The sequence below is a fragment of the Oncorhynchus mykiss genome, chromosome 25 (genome assembly GCF_013265735.2).
Source record: "Oncorhynchus mykiss isolate Arlee chromosome 25, USDA_OmykA_1.1, whole genome shotgun sequence".
NCBI lineage: Eukaryota > Metazoa > Chordata > Actinopteri > Salmoniformes > Salmonidae > Oncorhynchus > Oncorhynchus mykiss.
In genome coordinates, this window is record NC_048589.1 from 2756931 (window position 1) to 2780459 (window position 23529).

A 23529-nucleotide genomic window follows, 5' to 3' on the forward strand; every position below is an offset into this window, starting at 1 on the left:
GAAGTTAAATTCTCTGGCAACAGCTCCTGGCGAACATTCCTGCAGTCAGCATGTCAAGTGCATGCTCCCTTATCTGTAGCATTCTGTTATGTGACAAAACTGCACATTTGTGACTTGTTTAAGGGAACTAGCCGTATGTCGCGTGTCACTACTTCACAGGAGAGTCATTTGAACGTGAACTTTGTTTTAAAATCAAAACGCGTTTTGGGGCAGAAATGCCTTGTGGAACATGTGAACTTTCATGTGCTTTAATAACAAACTTGTACGGCATCTGTAAATACGAATAAAATTGTTAAATTACGAGCCTAGTTGGTTTAGCCACGGACAAAGACAGGAACGTTCCCGCTAGCCACGATTGTCTGAGATAATGGGTGGGCTGGATATGCCGAGAGATGAGTTTGGATTGGTCTGCTGTGTAGCACGCTTCTGTCTATAACATGAGCTGGTCAGTATGTGTAGGTAATCCTTTCTAATGTGGCTTTTTTGAAAGATGTGATGTAGTAGAACTGCAAAAGTGTTGCTCTCCACTTCTGGAGGACCATGTTTTGAAATCAGTGGAAGGCCCAGTGGAATTAGAGTATGATAGCTAAGGAGATGGAGAAAATTCTGCCGTTTGATTGCAAATATGCAGGCTTTGGTATAAAACACCTGTCTCCGGATTACATCTTCAAGCTAAGGGCAACCATGGCATCCATGACAGAGAGGGAGAAGCGTTCATCCATGTATACGGTAAGAGTCTAGCTAGCAACATTTTCAGATATTACACATTTCTAATTTTGTCAAAGTAATTTTAATTTCAAGTTAGTGTACTGTTAGCTAGCTGGCTAACGTTAGCTGGCTTGCTCACTAGCTAACATTATGTGTATGATCTGTGTACTTTAGTAATATTATTCGTATGTCAGAGCCATTTACATGGCTAATTATAGCCTAATGTTAGCTAGCTAGCTAACATTGAACCTGGTTGGTTAGCCACCTGCATATTTATGCAGGGTAGTAACGTTATGAGTTGGGATTATGGTTCATTGTTTTGCTAGCTAGCTAGCTGCATGTCTAAACAAAATACTCCACTATGCAAGTCACCATTTCAATAGAATGTTCATGATGTCACTGCAACATCTGTTGATAGACGTAGCTAGTAAATTCGCTCTGGCTATCTACTCCGATTTCAGAGCACTCTTGTCTGAGTGTGCCAGAGCACAGAATAACTAACGAATTTACAAACGCTCAACACCCGTTGAATATGGCCAGTGTCAGTAAACGTTAAATTGTTGCCAGCAGCACAGTTTCAGTCTCTACTTTTATCCAATGTAAAAAAAAACACAATTTCAAATTTTGATACATAAGACCGAATCGAGCCGGTCCCTCACATATTAGAGTGGCCTTTTATTGTCACCAGCACAAGGTGCACCTGTGTAATGATCATGCTGTTTAATCAGCTTCTTGAAATGCCACATCTGTCAGGTGGATAGATTATCTTGGCAAAGGAGAAATGATCACTAACAGGGATATAAACAAATGTGTGCACAAATTTGAGAGAAATAAGCTTTTTTTGTGCATATGGAACATTTCTGGGATCTTTTATGAAACATGGCACCAACACTTTACATGTTTTTTCATACACTGAATTATTGATTTATTTTTTAGACTATGTATCATTCTTCCCAACTAATGAATATGTTGTTTATTCTCCATCTCTTTCTTTCTATCCTTTCACTCTACCTCGTAAGCAAGGAGAGGGTAATTATCTGAACCTGTAAGTGGTAATGCATCCATCCAAAGCCCTCTTTCTCTCTCTCTCGCTCCGTCTCTCTTTCTCTCTCACTTTCTCCATTTTCTGTCCCTCTTTCTTTTTGCTCTCTGTTCAAGAGGTAGCTTTTATATTTTCTCACCAGATGCAATTAGAGCCTCTTAAACACTCTCCAAACGCTCTCCGGTGACTCATCCATCTGTGTGTGTGTGTGTGAGACTGCCTGCCTCACCCTCTCCTGACCTTTTCCATATATCTCTCTCTCTTACTTTCTATCTCTCCTACTTGTTATTTCTCTCTTTCAGCTTCCTCCTCTCTTTACTTTTCTCCTTCTGCCTCTTCTAAACCCCTGCCTTTCTTTTTCTTTCTCTATCACTTTCTCACTCCCTACATTTCTGTCTCTCATCCGGATAGTCCTCAAGAGTGTGTGTGTGGTGTGTGTGTGTGTGTGTGTGTGTGTGTGTGTTTGCGTGCGTGCGTGCGTGCGTGCGTGTGTGTGTGTGTGTGTGTGTGTGTGCGCATGCATGAGTACATAAACACACACAAGTATATCGGAGGATGGCAATTATAAATGCAAGCAGCTCAGCCGACCTGACGAACCAAAAGACGTTGCGTCGAAAATGGGATCCTATTCCCTATATAGTGCACTACTTTTGACCAAGACCCATAGGTAATAGGCCATTTGGAACGCACCCCTAGACTCACAACACCTCCAGACATGACTCAGATGTTACCACATCTGCCATAACAGATGTGGCTCTAACCTACTCTCGCTCTACAGTACTGCACATCTACTACAGCTGTTCCCCACAACACCTGGAGGGACAAATGGTAGTGAGCTGACTGATGACTATTAGCTAATGTCTGAGTATTTTAACACCTATGTCTGGCAGTTGCATATAGCTTTGGGTCGAGTCATTGTGTTATTATGGTTATGACAGACTGTGACGCTAGCACTGGACTGCACTTCAGGGTTCAATTCAGGAAGTAAAGTGAATTCAGGAAGTTAATTGAATTCGGGAAGTGAAATGTCAATGCCAATTTTCCTATTAGCTCTTCCATGCACAATATTGGAATTGGAATTTCATTTTACTTCCTGATTTGATTTGTCTAGGTCCATTAATACCAGTATTTGTTACTATAGTGACCTTGATTTGTGTGAATTAAAATAGAATTGACCCCAACCCTGCTTTACTGGCAAGTGCAGTGGCCACATGTTTGTATGTGCAGTTTCCTGCACTGTAGCTTATTCACCAGCATATCTCTGGACTGGGGTTGAACCATCCTTCCTGGTCACGTAGTCGATGTAAACATACACGGACATGTGGTGTCACCACAGATGGCAGATGGGCCTCAAGACAGGGTGGGGGTAAGACGAAGAGGGTGATAGCGCTGTCCTTACACCTCAACTGGCTGCGCCTCTTTAGTTTACACTGCATTAGATACACAGAAACAGAAAAAGAGAGAGAGCTAGACAAAGGAAGAGTGACATGAGAGAGTGGGAGGAATAGAGAACAAGTAGCCAGGGTACAGTATTTGAGAGAGAGATTCAGAGAGAGATGAAGTCTAGAAAGAGGAGATACAATAAAGAGAGAGGGGGATAAAGACTGGCGGAGAGAATGAAGAAAAAGTGATCTGAGAGAGTTTACAGAGAGAGGGATGAGGGTCAATTGAAACTAGCTGTGAAAGTGAAGAGGGGGCAGATATTGAGAGAGCGAGAGGAAAGAGAGGGGTTTATTTGAAATTGTATCATATCAGAAACCTATTTTCTCTCTTGGAAAGTGGAAGGAAGGTGTGATCTGTATCATCGAAACAGAGGTTGTGTAAGCTGAGTTTGACGTGTTGTCTACGTGTGTGTACGCGCGTGTGTGACGCACTGTTTCCACTTTTACTCGAAAGAGGCCCTAGCATCCACCTCAGAGCGCCAGGTGGCTAAAGCCCTGCGCATACCCACGCAGCTGCTCACTTACACACGCCCACACAATCACACACACACACACACACAAAACAGTGTTTTATTTCACAGATGCAGGAATACACAATGGCTTTAGCTTAAATAAAATCTGAGGTAAAATCAGTCACATACAGTTGAAGTCAGAAGTTTACATTAATTTAGGTTGGAGTCATTGAAACTCATTTTTCAACCACTCCACACATTTCTTGATAACAAACTATAGTTTTGGTAAGTCGGTTAAGACATCTACTTTGTGCATGACGCAAGTAATTTTTCCAACAATTGTTTACAGACAGATTATTTAACTTATAATTCACTGTATCACAATTCCAGTGGGTCAGAGGTTTACATACACTAAGTTGACTGTGCCTTTAAACAGCTTGTAACATTTCAGAAAATTATGTCATGGCTTTAGAAGCTTCTGATCGGCTAATTTACATAATTTGAGTCAATTGGAGGTGTACCTGTGGATGTATTTCAAGGCCTACGTTCAAACACTGTGCCTCTTTGCTTGACATCATGGGAAAATCAAAAGAAATCAGCCAAGAACCTAAAAAAATAATTGTAGACCTCTACAAGTCTGGACCATCCTTGGGAGCAATTTCCAAATGCCTGAAGGTACCACGTTCATCTGTACAAACAATAGTATGAAAGTATAAACACCATGGGACCACGCAGCTGTCAGAACAACAGAACAACAGCAAAGGACCTTGTGAAGATGCTGGAGGAAACAGGTACAAAAGTATCTATATCCACAGTAAAACAAGTCCTATATAGACATAACCTGAAAGGCCGCTCAGCAAGGAAGAAGCCACTGCTCCAAGACCACCGTAAAAAAGCCAAAAGGTTTGCAACTGCACATGGGGACAAAACTTTTTGGAGAAATGTCCTCTGGTCTGATGAAACAAAAATAGAACTGTTTGGCCATAATGATCATCGTTATGTTTGTAAGAAAAAGGGGGAGGCTTGCAAGCCGAAGAACACCATCCCAACTGGGAAGCACGAGGGTGGCAGCATCATGTTGTGGGGGTGCTTTGCTGCAGGAGGGACTAGTGCACTTCACAAAATAGATGGCATCATGAGGTAGGAAAATTATGTAGATATATTGAAGCAACATCTCAAGACATCAGTCAAGTTAAAGCTTGGTCGCAAATGGGTCTTCCAAATGGACAATGACCCCAAGCATACTTCCAAAGTTGTGGCAAAATGGCTTAAGGACAACAAAGTCAAGGTATTGGAGTGGCCATCACAAAGCCCTGACCTCAATCCCATAGAAAATGTGTGGGCAGAACTGAAAAAGCGTGTGCGATCAAGGAGGCCTACAAACCTGACTCAGTTACACCAGCTCTGTCAGGAGAAATGGGCCAAAATTCACCCAACTTATTGTGTGAAGCTTGTGGAAGGCTACCTGAAACATTTGACCCAAGTTAAACAATTTAAAGGCAATGCTACCAAATACTAATTGAGTGCATGTAAACTTCTGACCCACTGGGAATGTGATGAAAGAAATAAAAGCTGAAATAAATCATTCTCTCTATTATTATTCTGACATGTCACATTCTTAAAATAAAGTGGTGATCTTAACTGACCTAAGACAAGGAATTTTTACTAGGATTAAATGTCAGGAATTGGAAAAACTGAGTTTAAATGTATTTGGCTAAGGTGTATGTAAACTTCTGACTTCAACTGTATGTACATCCATACACACATACTTTTCATAGGGCTCATCCGTACATACACAGAATAGCATGATGTTGGATAAAAACATGCAGGGTTAAGCTTCATAAATATTCACTGTGTACGGAGAGATACAACACATACAGTGCCATGAAATTTTTTTGCCACCTTTCTGATTTTCTCTATTTTTGCATATTTTAGACACTGAATGTTATCAGATCTTCAACCTAACACTAGATAAAGGGAACCTGAGTGAATAAATGGCACAACATATTGATACTTTTGTCCTGTATTTAATAAACAAAGTTATGCAAAACCCAATTCCCCTGTGTGAAAAATGTATTGCCCCCTTTAGGCTCCCGAGTGGTGCAGTGGTCTAAGGCACTGCATCTCAGTGCAAGAGGTATCCCTGGTTTAAATCCAGGCTGTATCACATCCGGCCGTCATAGGGCGGCACACAATTGGCCCAGCGTCATCCGGGTTTGGCCGGGATAGGCCGTCATTTTAAATAAGCATTTGTTCTTAACTGACTTGCCTAGTTAAATAAGAGTTAAATATTTGTTTTAATTCAACACGCAATAACTGGTCGTGCCGCCTTCTAGCTGCAATGACTATACCCAAATTATTCCCGTAATTGCTGATCAGTCTCTCATATCCATTTGTGGGGTTTCGAGCATTTACAGCTCATTTCAGGTCCTACCACAACATCTCAGTCAGGTTTAGGTTATTCCAAAGCTTTAAATGTGTTGCTTTTCAGCATTCTGATGTAGACTTGCTGGTGTGTTTTGTATCATTGTCTTGCTGCATGATCCAGCTGCACTTCAGCTTCATCTCACAGATGGAATGCAGTGTTTGGTTTCTCCCAGACATAACAGGACCCATGTTGTCCAAAAAGGTAACATTTTGAATCATCTGTCCATAGAGATTCTTTCAGGGGTCTTGATGATCATCCAGGTGCTTCTATGTGCTTTTTTGGCAAACTTGAGTTATATTTTTTGGACAACGTGTGTCCTGTTGTTTCTGGGAGAAACCAAACACTGCATTCCACAGTAAGAACCTCATACCAATGGTCAAGCATGTTCGCGGTAGTGTCATGGTTTGGGGATTCTTTTAAAAGGGAGTTTTTTTTGTTGTCTTTTTAGCAGAGAAAATACATACTGGTTCTCTGACTAGATAACAGACAAAATATGATGTTTCCCAAAAGTCATCAAAATAAGTCTTTACCAGGTTGTAATCTTGTTATCTGAAGTCTTTACAACCAGGAAACCAGTTTCCAATGACCAAATTATGTCATTCTGATTTTGTCGTGTGTGTGGTAAGCTTTTTCTCTACCAACATATTTCCATAAGCACTAGCTTTCTCTCATCCCATTTCATCTCACTCAGTCAATGAAATTGTTCAGTTGTTCCAGCACTCTGTAGTGGAGTGGATTGCTCTCTGGTAGCATTTACCTGATATGTACTTTACCAATTAAGTGTGGCCAATTTAGATAGTTTCCTATGTCTTACAGTGAAGACCATTTTCAACCCAGCGCCAGCCATTCCAGACCTGGATCCTGAATTCTATAGAGCATCTGATGTGTTCTGCTGTAACGAATCAGAGGTGAGAAAGATAGACAATATGAAGCAACACACACACACACACCTAATATATTTCAGCACCTATGTGCCTGAGGCGCTGTAGCAAACACTGAAGCCTGCAGTTAAAAAAACAAGCCTAGCCCCCCTTACTTCTTTGTTTCACAACCATTTGATTGTATTCTCAGGGTTACGGCCCTGTACATCAATAGCATAGCAGCTGCCTCAGAAGTAAGTAACCCCTTCTGGCTTGAATAGAAAATATTATTCCCTCCCTCCCTCCATTTACGGTAAAGGGTGTTATGGATCCACCTTAGCCTCACACCTCCACTGTCAGAGATGACAGATGGGGATTGGGATTGATGGGAAACATAGTTAGAAACAACAACAGGGCAGATATGTTAAAAGAGTGAGCCAGATTCACTCCTGGGGTAACACAGAGGTGAGTTTGCCCAGAAATGTCTCTTAGAGACTTTGATGTGGTCGGGGGCAGGGGGGCTTTCCAGGTGGGGACTTGAAAGCGAGAGTTGAAGATGGAGCCGACCGTCTGTCTTTTTCTCTTGTAAGTTTGAGTGTAACACACACACACACTCATTGCTTTCACCCTCTCACCGCTGCTCATATTTCAGTCAAGGCAATGAAATGTTTCACCCCCCAGAGCACGCAAATGCACCCAAACACACGGATCCTCTGGGCTTCTCAGATGAGTAAGAAGACAGACAGCTCTTTTTCTTATTTGGTAGCTGACCAGAACAGGGTGGCACCAGGGACTATGAGCACCGATAATATACTGTGGGTAGTTTATTTTTCAACTGTCAGGGTATTGTTGGCTTGGAAGCTTTATGGAGGATGAATTGAAGGCCTCCGTTTGTGTTTGGTGTCCTGACCCCCCACAGAGAAGTGAGCTAGCTGAGATCATTGTCTGGGCAGGTGTGGAGGGTTGACAGACAAGATGGACACTCACTCCTCATCTTAAACCCGTACCTTTTTGTGTGTATAGTCTCCCAGTGCCATGCAGAACCTAGAGGGGGACTGAAGGATGTCAAAGTGCAGGCACTATTTGATCCACAGCTCACATAGAATGTTGACGTGTTTATAGTGATGGGACTCCATTATGGACCTCACACTGACTAGCTGCTATATAAATCAAATTGTATTTGACACGTGCTTGGTAAACAACAGGTGTAGACTAACAGTGAAATGGTTACTTACGGGCCCGTTTTAATTATTTTAAACAATGCAGAGATAGAATAGTAGAAACACCAGTAATAGAGTTGCTGGATGGGTAGGGGAGAGTCAGGTAAGTCGCGCCAAAGGGTTTGTTGAGCCACCCCTTGTTTCTAGGAAATTATACACAAATGCATCCCTATTCTTACCCGGTCCCTATGCTCAATTAACCCCATTCCCAGGACAAGTTGTGCCAAGAGAGCACTTTTTTTGACAAGCTTTGTTTTCAAAATTGAAAAGCCCATAAATACAATTGTTTCTGGAAAATTGTCCAAGAGAAGAAAACAAATCCATTGCAAATTAATGCTTTTTATTCATTGATGGAAATACCAGTTGATGTGCTCCAACTCATAAGAGACTTCAGCTAAGTGTACCCTGGGCAAAATTGGTGATGATTGTGTTGATTATCCCCGTTTCCAGTGTTCCCGCCGAAAGGGGATTCGTTCTCCAAAACAGAGTAAAGACGGCCCCAAGATCGAGCCTTCTTGAGGACAAAAGTAACAAGGCCGATGCACATTGCAAGCTACTCCAAGGAGTAGCTTTTTTTGACTTCCCAACAGCAGCGACTCACTTTGAACAGGCTACGGTGCGCCGCACCTTATTGTGTTCTTCAGGACCAGTCCTAGCGATTCTTCTGCCGCCCCTGTGTCCTGTATAGTATAAAGATTTGGAATGGATTGATAGACTAGACTAGAATAATGATGTGTATCATGTGCAATTGATGTATTTCCGTTGAGCTTATTCAGTAGCACTTGGAAACAAAACATTGTTGACAAGTTTTCACGTCAGAGTTACAATCACTAGGCAGCAAACTGCATATACAGTGGCAAGAAAAAGTATGTGAACCCTTTGGAAATACCTGGATTTCTGCATAAATTGGTCATAACATTTGATCTGGTCATCTAAGTCACAACAATAGACAAACACAGTCTGCTTAAACTAATAACACACAAACAATTATACGTTTTCATGTCTTTATTAAACACACCGTGTAAACATTCACAGTGCAGGGGGGAAAAGTATGTGAGCCCTTGGATTTAATAACTGGTTGACCCTCCTTTGGCAGCAATCGCCTCAACCAAACGTTTTCCGTAGTTGCGGATCAGACCTGCACAATGGTCAGAAGGAATTTTGGACCATTCCTCTTTACAAAACCGTTTCAGTTTCAGCAATATTCGGACTGATGAATATCAAGGCTTTTAGAGATACTTTTGTAACCCTTTCCAGCTTTATGCAAGTCAACCATTCTTAATTTTATATCTTCTGTGATCTATTTTGTCCGAGGCATGGTTCATATCAGGTAATGCTTCTTGTGAATAGCAAACTAAAATTTTGTGCGTTTTTTTTATAGGGCAAGGCAGCTCTAACCAAAATCTCCAATCTCGTCTCATTGATTGGACTGCAGGTTAGTTGACTCCTGACTCCAATTAGCTTTTGGAGAAGTCATTAGCCTAGGGGTTCACATACTTTTTCCAACCTACACTGTTAATGTTTAAATTATGTATCCAATATAGACAAGAAAAATACAATCATTTGTGTGTTATTAGTTTAAGCACACTATATTTGTCTATTGTTGTGAGATAGATGAAGATCAGTTCAAATTTGATGACCAATTTATGCAGAAATCCAGGTAATTCCAAAGGGTTCACATACTTTTTTTTGCCACTGTAGTAGGAAACAGAGTTGTTATCAACAAGCCACATATATTACACATGACGAGTCAACCCCAAGAAAATTCAAATTACAATAAACAACATTTATTAACATCATTCGGCATAACTGTAAAAAGTTTGATATCATTTGAGCTTTTGAAACAAGTGCTTTCATAAATGCATGGTGCGGACCTCGTTTCACAGGAGCATCTTAAAATAAGCAATCTCTCAATGAACCAGACTTAACAAATTTCATGTATTTACATATCGAATTTCATTGTCCAACATCAGTTTTATAATTTCTTCATTTTGTGGCCGTCTCGAGTTTCCTCTTTCCACCGCTGTGGTGCTGAATCGCAGCAGGAGTGGGGCGGGGCGGCCCGGTCATGGCTAGAAGGGATCCAGCCTTTTTTTTTAGCTAACCCTTTTCCTAACCTTAACTAACTTCTCCTAACCCGTACGTTAATTATTCTAACCTGCTGCGGAAATTCTCCTAATCCGTTACGAAAAGTCAAATCTGTTGTTAATTTGACAAAAGCTAGATCCCGGCCCTGGGGTTCATAGACAGCCATGTTTTCTTATTTATTAGGCCTAATTAAAATGTTCATGCCTAGGCTAAATTAAAGAGGCCTAGATTGTATTTGAAAACAGCAGTGTTTTGTTATTTATTAATTCATTCACATTTTCATAGAAGTAGCGTATAGAACAGGTTGTTATACTAATATGAGTTGTGTTTTATTACTTTTTAGGCGACTTGTTATTCTAGGCTAAATGTTTTTGCTTTCTTTTAAATTATATTCATTTATGATTAATAGCCGGGATGAAGACGCAACGGGCAATGTTTTGCTTTTCAATAAAACCTATCATGTTGGTATAAGAACAGACTAATTTCTATTTTGCACTTGTAACATAAAAGTAACATAGAAAAATCCCAGTCCCAGCCGGAGCCTTCCTCTGCGCCGGTGCCCTGTCCAGGCACGACGTCCAGTCCCGCTCCAAGGCCGGAGCCTTCCTCTGCGCCGGTGCCCGGTCCAGGCATGGCGGCCACCTCAGCTCCATGTCCGGAGCCTCCTCGGCGCCGGTGCCCAGTCTGGCGTACAACCCAGCTCCATGGTCGGGGCCCTCCTCTGCGCGAGGCCCAGTCTGGGCACGGCCACCGACGCTAGATGCCCACCAGTACCCTCCCCTATAGAGTCAGGTTTTGCGGCCGGAGTCCGCACCTTTGGGGGGGGGGGGTACTGTCACGCCCTGACCATAGAGAGCTTTTTTATTCTCTATTTTGGTTAGGTCGGGGTGTGACTAGGGTGGATAATCTAAGTTGTTTTATTTCTATGTTGGCCTGGTATGGTTCCCAATCAGAAGCAGCTGTTTAGCATTCTCTGATTGGGGATCATATTTAGGCAGCCATTTCCCCACTGGGTTTTTGTGGGATCTTGTTTTTGTGTTGTTGCCTGTGAGCACTCCAGAATGTCACGTTTCGTTTATTCTTTATTGTTTTGTTGTGCGGTTCACTATTAATAAATATTTATAAATTTAAAATCAAATATTGAAATGATCCATGGTATGACGATCTTAAACAATTCCATATATTAGCTTACCCCCCCAATAGATGTAAAACTGAACTAATAGGGATTTATAAAGTGATTTTGCAAAGTGCCTCCATTGTAAGAACTCAACTTACCCCTCACCAATGTGCTGCACCCTCCTGGGCGTTGCACACCCACACACTCAACATACATAGATTTTCACTTTGAGGTGAGCCAGTAGTCTGAAGGTTGCGGGCTCAAATCCCAGACCACACAATCTCTAACACACCTCCCTGGTGGTCTCCACAGGCAGAGCTGCTGACGGGGGTGGCCGTGGCGAGTATAGAGGATGCTGGCCGGGCCGGTGAGGAGCTGCTGAGGCGAGGCTGCAGCTCGGTCATCATCACCCTGGGCTCCCGGGGCTGCGTTGTGCTGTCGGCACAGGAGCCCTCGTCCCCATCACACCACGTCCCCACCAAGCCGGTGACAACAGTGGATACCACGGTAAGAATATGCCTAGGGTCTTAATATCACAGTTTCTCAAGCCTGCATGTCAAAGTGTAGGCATATTGGCTATAGTTAAATGAGGGAGGCGTCAGAAAATGTAGCTAAACTTTAATGAGACTTATTTATACGAAACAAAAATATAAGCGCAACATGTGAAGTGTTGGTTCCATGTTTCATGAGCTGAAATAAAAGATCCCAGACATTTTCCATATACACAAAAAGCTTTTCTCTAAAATGTTGTGCACACATTTTTTTGTAAGCATTTCTCCTTTGCCAAAGTAATCCATTCACCTGACAGGTGTGGCATATCAAGAAGCTGATTAAACAGCATGATCATTACACAGGTGCAATAAAAGTCCACTCTAAAATGTGCAGTTTTCTCACAAAAAGTTAGGAGGACTCATGGCTCTTGACCTTCGCCTCTCCCGAGTCCGTACAGGAGTTGTTGCAATGGGACAAGACTGTAACTAACAATTGGATACCACGAAATTGGGGAGAACAAGGGCTAAGAAAATACATATTACATTTTTTTTTTTTTGTAGCCAGCACTTTCAGACAGGATTTCGTAACTGACCTGAAGTCTCAACTAATGGGTTGCCATGTCGTCGAACGTTGAAAGGTAATGCTGTTCCATCGATTTCCCCCCCCCCCCCCCCCTTCACTTCAAAGAGGAAGGCATCCGATCAGCCAACATCAGTGCAGCAGAAAAGAGAACAAGCTGAGAATGAGTACCGTAGGTGTTTCCAAACTTTTGACTGGTACTGTGTAATATGTACATTGCTGTTCAAAAGTTTGGGGTCACTTAGAAATGTCCTTGTTTTGGAAAGAAAAGCATTTTTTTTGTCCATTAAAATAACATCAGATTAATCAGAAATATAGTTTGTTTCACAATATAAAATATGTAGCATCTTCAAAGTGGTAGGCATGTTGTGTAACTCAAATGATACAAACCCCCCAAAAATCTATTTTAATTCCAGGTTGTAAGGCAACAAAATAGGATAAAATTCCAGGGAGGGTGAATACTTTTGCAAGGCACTGTATTTTTCCCCGTCTCAACTACTCAACTAAATAGGGATGTATGTCCCTATGCAAAATAAAAATTGTTTTGTCATCCAGCTCTTCTTGGAAAAAGGAATCATCAGGAACAGCCATTGTAGCTAATTATTTTGCCAACTAGGGTAGGCAGTGAGTACACTGTAACAGCTCCTGTGATCCTGTAAACTAGTACCGCCACCATTTTGAAAAGCCTGCCTTCGAGGGTAGGAACAAGGAAGTATGGCTCCTGTCAGGCTGTAATCTTCACAAAGCCAGGGAAAATTAGTCAACCTAGATATCCTGCAATGTCCTGGCAGATATGAATATCGTTGAGAAAAGTTCAATGGCTCTATTGAACAAGAACAACCATATCTTCACGCTGCTAGCGGGAACGTGCATTCGGAAAAACACAAAGGCCACAACTGTAACGTCCGTCGTTAAATGAAGACCAAGGTGCAGCGTGGTAGGCGTACATTTTCTTTTAATTATAAATATTCCACCAAAAACAATAAACAACTCAACGAACGTAAAGCTAAGAGTGCAAACACATGCAACAACCAAAGACATGATCCCACAACTGAAGGTGAGAAAAAGGGCTGGGGGCTCCGGACTGGGGAACGTCACTGCAGGCTCCTTGCCATAGACCATCAATACAGGCTCCGGGCCATGGATCATCACTGGAGGCTTCGTGCCATGGATCATCACTGGAGGCTCCGGGCCATGGATCATCACTGGAGGCTTCATACGTGGAGCCGGAACAGGTCTCACCGGACTGAGGAGACGTACTGGAAGCCTGGTGCGGGGAACAGCCACAACGCGTCCTGGCTGGATACCCATTTTAGCTCGGTGAGTGTGGAGAGCTGGCACGGGACTCACTGGGCTATGAAGGCGCACTGGAGGCATAGTGCGTAGAGCCGGTGCAGGATATGCTGGGCCGTGGAGGCGCGCTGGAGGTCTGGAGCGTAGAGCTGGCACAACGCGTCCTGGCTAAATCCCCCCTGTAGCACAGCAAGTGCGGGGAGCTGGCACAGACCGCACTGGGTTGTGCTGGAGAACTGGGGATACCGTGCGTAGAGCTGGCGCAGGATATCCTGGGCCGAAGAGACGCACCGGAGGCCAGGAGCGCTGAGCAGGCACAATCCGTCCTTGCTGAATGCCCACTCTAGCACGGCAACTGCCGTGGATCTTACACAGAGCACACTGGGCTGTGGATGCGCACTGAAAGCATGGTGCACAGAACCGGATAACACGGTGCTTGACCGGTCACTCGCTCCCCACGGTAAGCACGGGGAGTTGGCTCAAGTCTAAACCCTGACTCCGCCAATCTCCCAGTGTGTCCCAAATAAACTTGTGTGTTTCAAATAAACTTTTTTTTTGTCCAGCAGCCAAAGGCATAATCATTAACATATACTCCTGCGCAGGAACACATCAGCGGAAATTTCAGAGCGCCACCTATAGTACTATAGTATTGTACTCAATAAATCTCAAACTTTCATTAAAACACACACGCAAGATACTAAATTAAAGCTACACTCGTTGTGAATCTAGCCAACATGTCAGATTTGTAAAATGCTTTTCGGCGAAAGCATGAGAAGCTATTATCTGATAGCATGCACCCCCCCAAAATACCTGAACGAGACCTAAACAAAAGATTTTGCGGTAGCCGGCGCTACACAAAACGCAGAAATAAAATATAAAACATTCATTACCTTTGACGAGCTTCTTTGTTGGCACTCCTATATGTCCCATAAACATCACAATTGGGTATTTTTCCCGATTAAATCCGTCAAAGTATGCCAAAAATGTCCATTTATAAAGGCCGTCTGATCCAAGGAAAATGTACCTTTACACGACGCAACGTCACTTTTTAAAATTAACAAAGTTGCCTATAAACTTTTACAAATCACTTCAAACTACTTTTGTAAACCAACTTTAGGTATTAATAAACGTTAATAATCAATAAAATTGATCACGGGGCGATCTGTATTCGATAGCAGCAAGTCTTGAAATCACCGTCCATTTTTTTCACTTTCATAATTTCCTGGGTGCACCCCAAGACAGGAAGTGCCTATACGTCATCCCACCAAGGATAAACGTGCAAAGAAATGCCCGTATTGGCGACATCGTGTGGAAGCTGTAGGCGTTGTAAACGGAATCTCATCTATTTTCTGTCGCCTTAGACAATACATTGACTGGCGGATGAATATTTTTGTTTGTGTTTTTGGTGAACAAAATTGGGATTTTTACTCCTAAACACGCTCTGTTATAGCCACAGACACGATTTTACCAGTTTTAGAGACTTCAGAGTGTTCTCTATACACACAATTTTACCAATTTTTTTACCAGCATGTCACATGTGCAACCAGAGAAAAACAAATCCTAGACCACCGCTCTCCCCCGCCCTCCATTTGGCAAATCTGACCATAGTTCCATCCTCCTGATTCCTGCTTACAAGCAAAAACTAAAGCAGGAAGTACCAGTGACTCACTCAATACGGAAGTGGTCAAATTACGTGGATGCTACACTACAGGACTGTTCTAATAGCACAGACTGGAACATGTTCCGGGATTCATCCAATGGCATTGAGGAATACACCACCTCAGTCATCAGCTTCATCAATAAGTGCATCGACGACGTCGTCCCCACAGTGACTGTACGTACATATCCCAACCTGAAGCCATGGATTACAGTCAACATCCACATTGAGCTAAAGGCTAGAGCTGCCACTTTCAAGGAGTGGGAGACTAATCCGGGCACTTATAAGAAATCCCGCTATGCCCTCAGACTAACCAACAAACAAGCAAAGCGTCAATACAGGATTAAGATTGAATCCTACTACAACGGCTTTGACGCTTGTCGGATGTGGCAAGGCTTGAAAACATTTACGGTCTATAAAGGGAAACCCAGACGCAAGCTGCTCAGTGACGTGAGCCTACCAGATGAGCTAAATGCCTTTTATGTTTGCTTCAAGGCAAGTAACACTGAAGCATGCACGAGAGCACCAGCTGTTCTGGATGACTGTGTGATATCGCTCTCGGTAGCCGATGTGAACAAAACCTTTAAACAGGTCAACATTCACAAAGCCGCTGGGCCAGACGGATTACCAGGACGTGTACTCAAAGCATGTGTGGACCAACTGGCAAGTGTCTTCACTGACATTTTCAACCTCTCCCTGACCGGGTCTGTAATACCTACATGTTTCGAGCAGACCACCATAGTCCCCATGCCCAAGAAAGCGAAGGTAACCTGTCTAAATGATTACTGCCCTGTGGCATTCATGTCGGTAGCCATGAAGTGCTTTGAAAGGCTGGTCATGGCTCACATCAACAGCATCCTCCCGGACACCCTAGACCCACTCCAATTCGCATACCGCCCCAACAGATCCACAGATGATGCAATCTCAATCGCACTCCATACTGCCCTTTCTCACCTGGACAAAAGGAACATCTATGTGAGAATGCTGTTCATTGACTACAGCTCAGCGTTCAACACCATAGTGCCCACGAAGCTCATCACTAAGCTAAGGACTCTGGGACTAAACACCTCCCTCTGCAACTGGATCCTGGACTTCCTGATGGGCCGCCCCCTGGTGGTAAGAGTAGGCAGCAACAGGTCTGCCACACTGATCCTCAACACTGAGGCCCCTCATGGGTGTGTACTTAGTCCCCTCCTGTATTCCCTGTTCACCCACAACTGTGTGGCCAAACACAACTCCAACACCATCATTAAGTTTGCTGACGACACAAAAGTGGTAGTCCTGATCGCCGACAACGATGAGATGGCCTATAGGGAGGAGGTCAGAGAACTGGCAGTATGGTGACCGGACAACAACCTCTCCCTCAATGTGAGCAAGACTAAGAAGCTGATCGTGGACTACAGGAAAAGGCGGGCCGGTCCGAACAGTCCCCCATTAACATCGACGGGGCTGTAGTGGAGCTAGTCGAGAGTTTCAAGTTCCTCGGTGTCCACATCGCCAACGAACTATCATAGTCCAAACATACCGAGATAGTCGTGAAGAGGGCATGACAAAACCTTTTCCCCCTTAGGAGACTGAAAAGATTTGTCTTGGGTCCCCAGATCCTCAAAGGGTTCTATAGCTGCACCATTGAGAGCATCCTGACCGGTTGCATCACCGCCTGGTATAGGAACTGCTCGGCATCTGAACGTAAGGCACTACAGAGGGTAGTGCGAACGGCCCAGTACATCAATGGGGCCAAGCTTTCCAGGACCTATATAATAGGTGGTGTCAGAGGAAAGCCCATAAAATTGTCAGAGACTCCAGTCACCCAAGTTATAGACTTTTTTTTTTCTCTACTACCGCACGGCAAGCGGTACTGGAGCGCCAAGTCTAGGACCAAAAGGCTCCTTAAACAGCTTCTACACGCCAAGCCATAAGACTGCTGAACAATTAATAAAATTGCCAGCGGACAATTTACATTGACCCCCACCACCCCCTCCCTTTTGTACACTGCTGCTACTCACTGTTTATTATCTATGCATAGTCACTTCACCCCCACCTACATGTACAAATTACCTCAACTAACCTGTACCCTGCACACTGATTCGGTACCGGTGTCCCCTGCATATAACCTCGTTATTGTTATTCTTATTGTGTTACTTTTTTATTATTTTTATTTTAGTCTACTTGGTAAATATTTTCTTCTTCTTGAACTGCACTGTTGGTTAAGGGCTTGTAAGTAAGCATTTCACAGTAAAGTCTACACTTGTTGTATTCGGCGCATGTGACAAATACAGTTTGATTTGTCTTATTCTCTATGGTAAAAAAAAAGTGATTTATTTTGAAAAGTGGTTCCTTGCATCATACAATGATGTAAAAATGGTGTTACAGACAAGTGACTGGACATGTGACTTGAGCTTTTGGACAAGTAAAACAATCAGACCTACTTGTCTGAAGTGGCTAAAAAAGTAAATGTCAAACCCTGCACATTATTTTCCATGATCTAACAAATGATTCCTCGACATAGCCATAAAAGAAAAGCAGATGTTTGCATCACTTTGATGTGGACACTCCTCTTCAACTTCTGGGGGGACACCGAAAAAGATTACGTATGCGCACAATATGTTGTGTACTACTAATCACCATGACGTGATTAAATTCTCTCGGCCCCAGACCAGCACACGCTGTACGACGTCCCAGAGGTGGAAGCTAATGGCTCGGTAGTTTCTCACCCCAGCAGAGGTTAAAGATTAAACTGGGTTTTATAGGGGATGTGGGGACATTTTGGATTCTTTTCCTGATTTCATCTTGAAAGGGCTTTGCCGTCACGCCTGGCTCGGTGAGACTTTCACACTTCCTGTTCGAGTTTGGGACACAACTGATTTAGAGTTGATGCATTTGTTAGGCTATAGAGAAAAATTGTCATTTTCATTTTGTTTGCATACAACTACAGATGATGCATTTGATAAATTCTACAGGGTGACAGTGTTGTGAATTAGAGAGTCCAGCGGTTTGCGTGCAGTTGATATTGAGCTGCAAAAGTACAGATGCATTCAAACTTCAAGATTATATCTCCTAAAACTGGGTGTCTTTTATCTTGTGTTTAATAAGAAACTTTTCCATTTTGAAACTCATTGTTCCTGTTTGGAATCAAAATCCCCCATTAACTGAAGTTAAAACAAGTGAACCCACTGAAGCAGGAGAGTAACAATAGGGGAGTGTTTAGGGCTTCATGACTGTTTTTTCTCTCTCCCATCAACACCTTGCCACGACCCGAAGTGTCATATTCCTGTCTTAGTGTGTATGTCTGTACTGTAATCCACCTTATACTCCCCACCTTACACTCCCCATTTACAAAACAGTACAATAGATACCAATTGCTGAAGTCAGTGCAATGTGAGAGTGCTCAGAAGCAATTAGTGTCCTGACTGCGTGTGCACAGATCCCACAAGTTAGCTTTACCGATCCATTAATGTTACCAAAACTATTTGTACTGCAATCTGCCTCGGTGTACCTATAATTAAATGACCCTTTATACTTTTACTGTCCCTAGTAATACACGCAAACACACCAACCCCATTCCCTGGTGGTGCATACAAAATGAACCATAGCCCTGAGGGGAACCTGGCTTAGCTTCCTTCATCCCAAACCCCCTCCCCTCCCTCTGTGACTCACCTCTCAGCCCTGCACCAGTCAGCAGAACACAACACAGCCCAGCCTGTGATCGGGCCTTGGTTTTGGCAGTGCTCCCCCCTACACTTTGATGGCCCCATAAATTCTGGAGTGTTTAACTCTTTTGGATGCCCTAATCCCTCTTCCAGTAAACAATTTATTTTTACTAGCAAAAGAAAAGATTGTTTTCTGAATGGCTAGTCAGCCTCACAGACCTTTTGTTGTTTCCTTTTTATTTATTTGATAAAACATTTTTACATGCATGGTAAGGCCTCTTAAAAAAGTATTTGGTTCTTTGATTTTGTTCATTGGCGTTTTTCGCTGAGTGAACACGGTGTAGTGCTGCGCTCTCATTTTTTTCCGCCAGAAGCATGTTTGCTTGGTGTGAATTTGGTGGCTTCGATGCTATGCGTGGGTTGGCAAACTGAGGAAGGAGGCTGGGTCTGAAGCTATGATCTTGCCGGATCGACACTGTCACCACCCAAAAACACACATAAATATTGTTTTATTATACTGCCAGTATCCTTTCCAGTCAGTGCTGAGTTCAAAGAAGCATACCATTCTAGCTTCTCCTGGTTGCTACCCCAGCTCTTTCATCATCCACTGAACCACAACACCCTCCCCCTTCTCTTCCACGAGCAACACATTGTACGTGGCAAGGCTTTAGAGGCGGAGTCAGGGTCAGCTGCAAAGCTGGACTGGTAACAAAGAAAAATTCACTCTTCCCTCCCGTCTTCCCCTAAAGTTTTCCTTCTTTCTTAAATTGAGTGCAGGCATTCCTACTTTCACAGAGGCTGCGCTGTTAGTGTGGACGATTGGATGATGCTTGCGCACACAAGTCTGCGGTCTCTGTCTCTCACGCACACACACACAGTGGCCACCCCTTTGGACTGTGCTTTTCCTGTACTGTGGGGTTGGTGTGATGGTGGGGGTAGTTGCCAGGCCAGACAAAACAGCTCAGTGTGGGTCTGGACAATCCATATCATCCTGACTTCCTTCCTATGAGAGGAGACAGATGACCACACACAGGCTTGTTCCTGGAAGCGGTAGGTAGGGGAATACCCCAGTATTCTTCACCTCTTCCGAACCCTGACCACTGCGTAGTTAGTCACTGCGAAGCTGGCGCAACGAAGGGAGGCCCCCATGAAGTCCTTATTGGACTGCACATGCCAGTGGTTAGTTACCACCTCTATGCCATGCAATCCAAGCTATCCTCTTCTTCTGAATCTGTGTACATTTATCACACTGGTGAAATGAAGAAGAAAATCACAAGACCGTAAACCAAAATGATGGACAGATCAAAGACATTGTGCTCAGGAGGCTTAATCTATTCAATTTACTGTGCTTTTGATCTGGTCATTATCTTCCGATACTTCCGCAGAGCAACTGTCATCATTCTTTCCCGGAAGCTTGGGGTCCAGTAACAGTTTGAGTCAGCACTGGCCACGGAGTTCTTTACTCTCTCTAGGGGGTCCTTATTGATGAGGGCCCCAGGCTGGGGATTACTGTTTCCCCATCCGTCACGCCCGTATGGGAGACTAGATTACAGGAAATACAGTCATTGTGATGCACAATGTCAGATTCTTTGTATCCCCTTTTTAAGACTAAGTTTAGGGCAGGGATCCGTTTTGAAAGAAAGGAGAATAATGAAGAGCACCACGACGGAAGTTGGATTTGCAGATCTGTTTTGATTTCAAAAAAGCATTTGAATATTGACAAAAAAAAATAACATGCCACAACATGCATCTTCACTCATAGACCACAGTTGTTTATGCTGATGTTAGATTGCTCATGCTGCACCTTACTTCAAACTTTTACGACTCTAGCAATGCTGAGAACCAGCCAAGGGATAAAGGTCACCGTGTAACGGACGGAGCTAACCGTGAGAGAGCATCAGTACTCGTCCACGGCTACCGCTTCTGTCGTTTGACTGACAGGCTTTCCAATCTAACCTTCACCAAAGTGTGTCGAGGGCAGCCACAGCGGGGCTGAGGGGGGCTGAGGTTGTCAGCTCCAGTGAGCGTCACGTGGGGATGCGACGCTGTCACATGTCAGTCTCAGGCATTGCTCTCAACACAAGACGAGAGGACAGTGACTCGGCATGGGGAGCATTGGAACGTGGTGGACAGAGACGATCAGACTGGAAGACTTGAGTTGTTATCCTGTGTCACTCCAGTTACACTCTTTAGAAATTGCAAAAACATTGAGGATCAGTTCTCAGTATGTGTATCCTGTAGTTTACATGTTAATCATTTCTGTTGATTATAATGGAATTGGCCTGATTCTGTGGTGGAAAAAGAATAAGAATGCCAACTTGAAATAGACATTTGTAAATGATCGCAAATGTTCTGGCAACTTGGCTGATAATGTGATACCTTCTTTTCTCTCAAATTTCTTTGGTATGTTATTTGTCTCTTCATGCCAACCTCATTGAGTTTGGGTGTGGACAGGGTGTAGTCATTGTCTCACCAGAACTGTGAACTGGAAACTTGTCAAAGTGGGACCGTACATTTCCACATGGTAAGCACAACCCAAACCAACGACCAGACAGGAGACAAACATACAGTGCTTTCGGAAAGTATTCAGACACCTTGACTTTTTCTACTTTTTATTACGTTAGTCTTATTCTAAAATGGATGAAAAATATATATAATCCTCATCAATCTACACACAATACCCCATAATGAAAAAGCAAAAACAGATGTAGAAATGTTAGCAAATTTCTTACAAATAAAAAACAGATACCTTATTTACATAACTATTCAGACCCTTTCCTATGAGACTTGATATTGAGCTCGGGTGCATCCTGTTTCCTAAAGGCACCTAAAGGATTCTCAGACCATGAGAAAGAAGATTCTCTGGTCTGATGAAATCAAGGTTAAATGCCAAGCATTACGTCTGGAGGAAACCTGGCACCATCCTTACGGTGAAGCATGGTGGTGGCAGCATTGTGCTGTGGGGATGTTTTTCAGCGGCAGGGACTGGGAGACTAATCAGGATCAAGGGAAAGATGAACGAAGCAAAGTACATAGAGATCCTTGATAAAAAACCTGCTCCAGAGGGCTCAGGACCTCAGACTTGGGCTAAGGATCACCTTCCAACAGGACAATGACCCTAAGCACACAGCCAAGACAACACAGGTGTGGCTTCGGGACAGGATATCCTTGAGTGGCCCAGGCAGAGCCCGAACTTGAACCCGATCTCTGGACAGACCTGAAAATAGCTGTGCAGCAACGCTCCCCATCCAACCTGACAGAGCTTGAGAGGATCTGAAGAGCAGAATGGGAGAAACTCCCCAAATACAGGTGTGCCAAGCTTGTAGCGTCATACCCAATAAGACTTGAGGCTGTAATCACTGCCAATGTTGCTTCAACAAAGTACTGAGTAAAGGTTCTGAATACTTCTGTAAATGTGATTTCCTTTTTTTTTTTACCTGTTTTTGCTTTGTCATTATGGGGTATTGTGTGTAGATTGATGAAGAAGAAAAACGATTTAATACATTTTAGAATAAGGCTGTAATGTAACAATGTTGAAAAAGTCAAGGGGTCTGAATACTTTCTGAATGCTCAGTACATGGGTAAAAATTTTAATCTACCCACTTTTTCTCCCCCTGTATTCACTTTTTCCAGTCTCTCACCAATCCCTGAAAGTCACCTTTGACTCTAGCCTTGTTTCTTGGCTGATGAGAGTTCTGAATGGGGGATGTGGTGGGAGGCTACTTGGGGGAGGGGTGAAGGTGTTCGGGGAAGTGTGCAATGAACTATTTGAGAGGCAGAACGGTGAGTAATTGGCCAGGCTTGTGAGAACCAGTGGCGGGGGCCATCTGTGGTTAAATCTGAACGCTTTGCCACATTCCTCCATGCGTTTTCCTATCAGTGATCTAACACCCTCATCTCTCCTACACACCCAAGCCCACCCCCCTGGGCGCCTATTGCACATTCCATCATCACTGTCAATAGCAGAGAGAAAGAAAGATTAAACCCATGATAAACCGATAGGCAATCCCAGAGGAGTGTTAGCTTATAAAACTGCCAGGATGGCAGGAAACTGGAATAGGGGTGATGCCCAAAGGACTTATTCGCACCTAATCCTAACTTGGGATCTGCGCGCTGAACTTGGGACTTATAAGAACCATGCGTTGATGTCAATAATAGATGTGTGCAAAATTTGATCGCAATTTAGGATTTTGCCCTTTGGAGTCTCTAGACTTTGAATTGGTCCTCCTCCTCACCAATTACTACTGAGGTTGTTGTCTTTAAACGTGCCTATAACCTCAGGTTGTATAGGATACACGAGACAAAGTGCTAAAATATACATCAACAAAATATGCTCAAATGAGCAAAAATGTTTTTTTTACTGTAAAAGTAAGTATCTTGTTTGATACTGTAAATTGGTAATGTTGTGTCAAAAAGGAACAAAATTGTCCATGAAATTGAGTTAATGAAATGTCCTAAATACATGTCCTTTCAATGTTTGACACATTTTTTATTTGTATTT

At 43.3% G+C, this 23529-nt stretch overlaps 1 protein-coding gene across 5 annotated transcripts in view; it reads left to right on the forward strand.

The window, feature by feature from the left end:
• The window catches only part of rbks (ribokinase), a 76605-nt gene that overhangs the window by 51531 nt on the left and 1545 nt on the right, over nt 1–23529 (forward strand). For all 5 annotated transcript variants that reach the window (XM_021584327.2, XM_036962219.1, XM_021584328.2 and 2 more), the window contains 2 exons: nt 6889–6980; nt 11670–11864. In XM_021584327.2, the coding sequence (XP_021440002.2) occupies nt 6889–6980; nt 11670–11864 (287 nt within the window). The remainder of the gene's footprint in view (nt 1–6888; nt 6981–11669; nt 11865–23529) is intronic.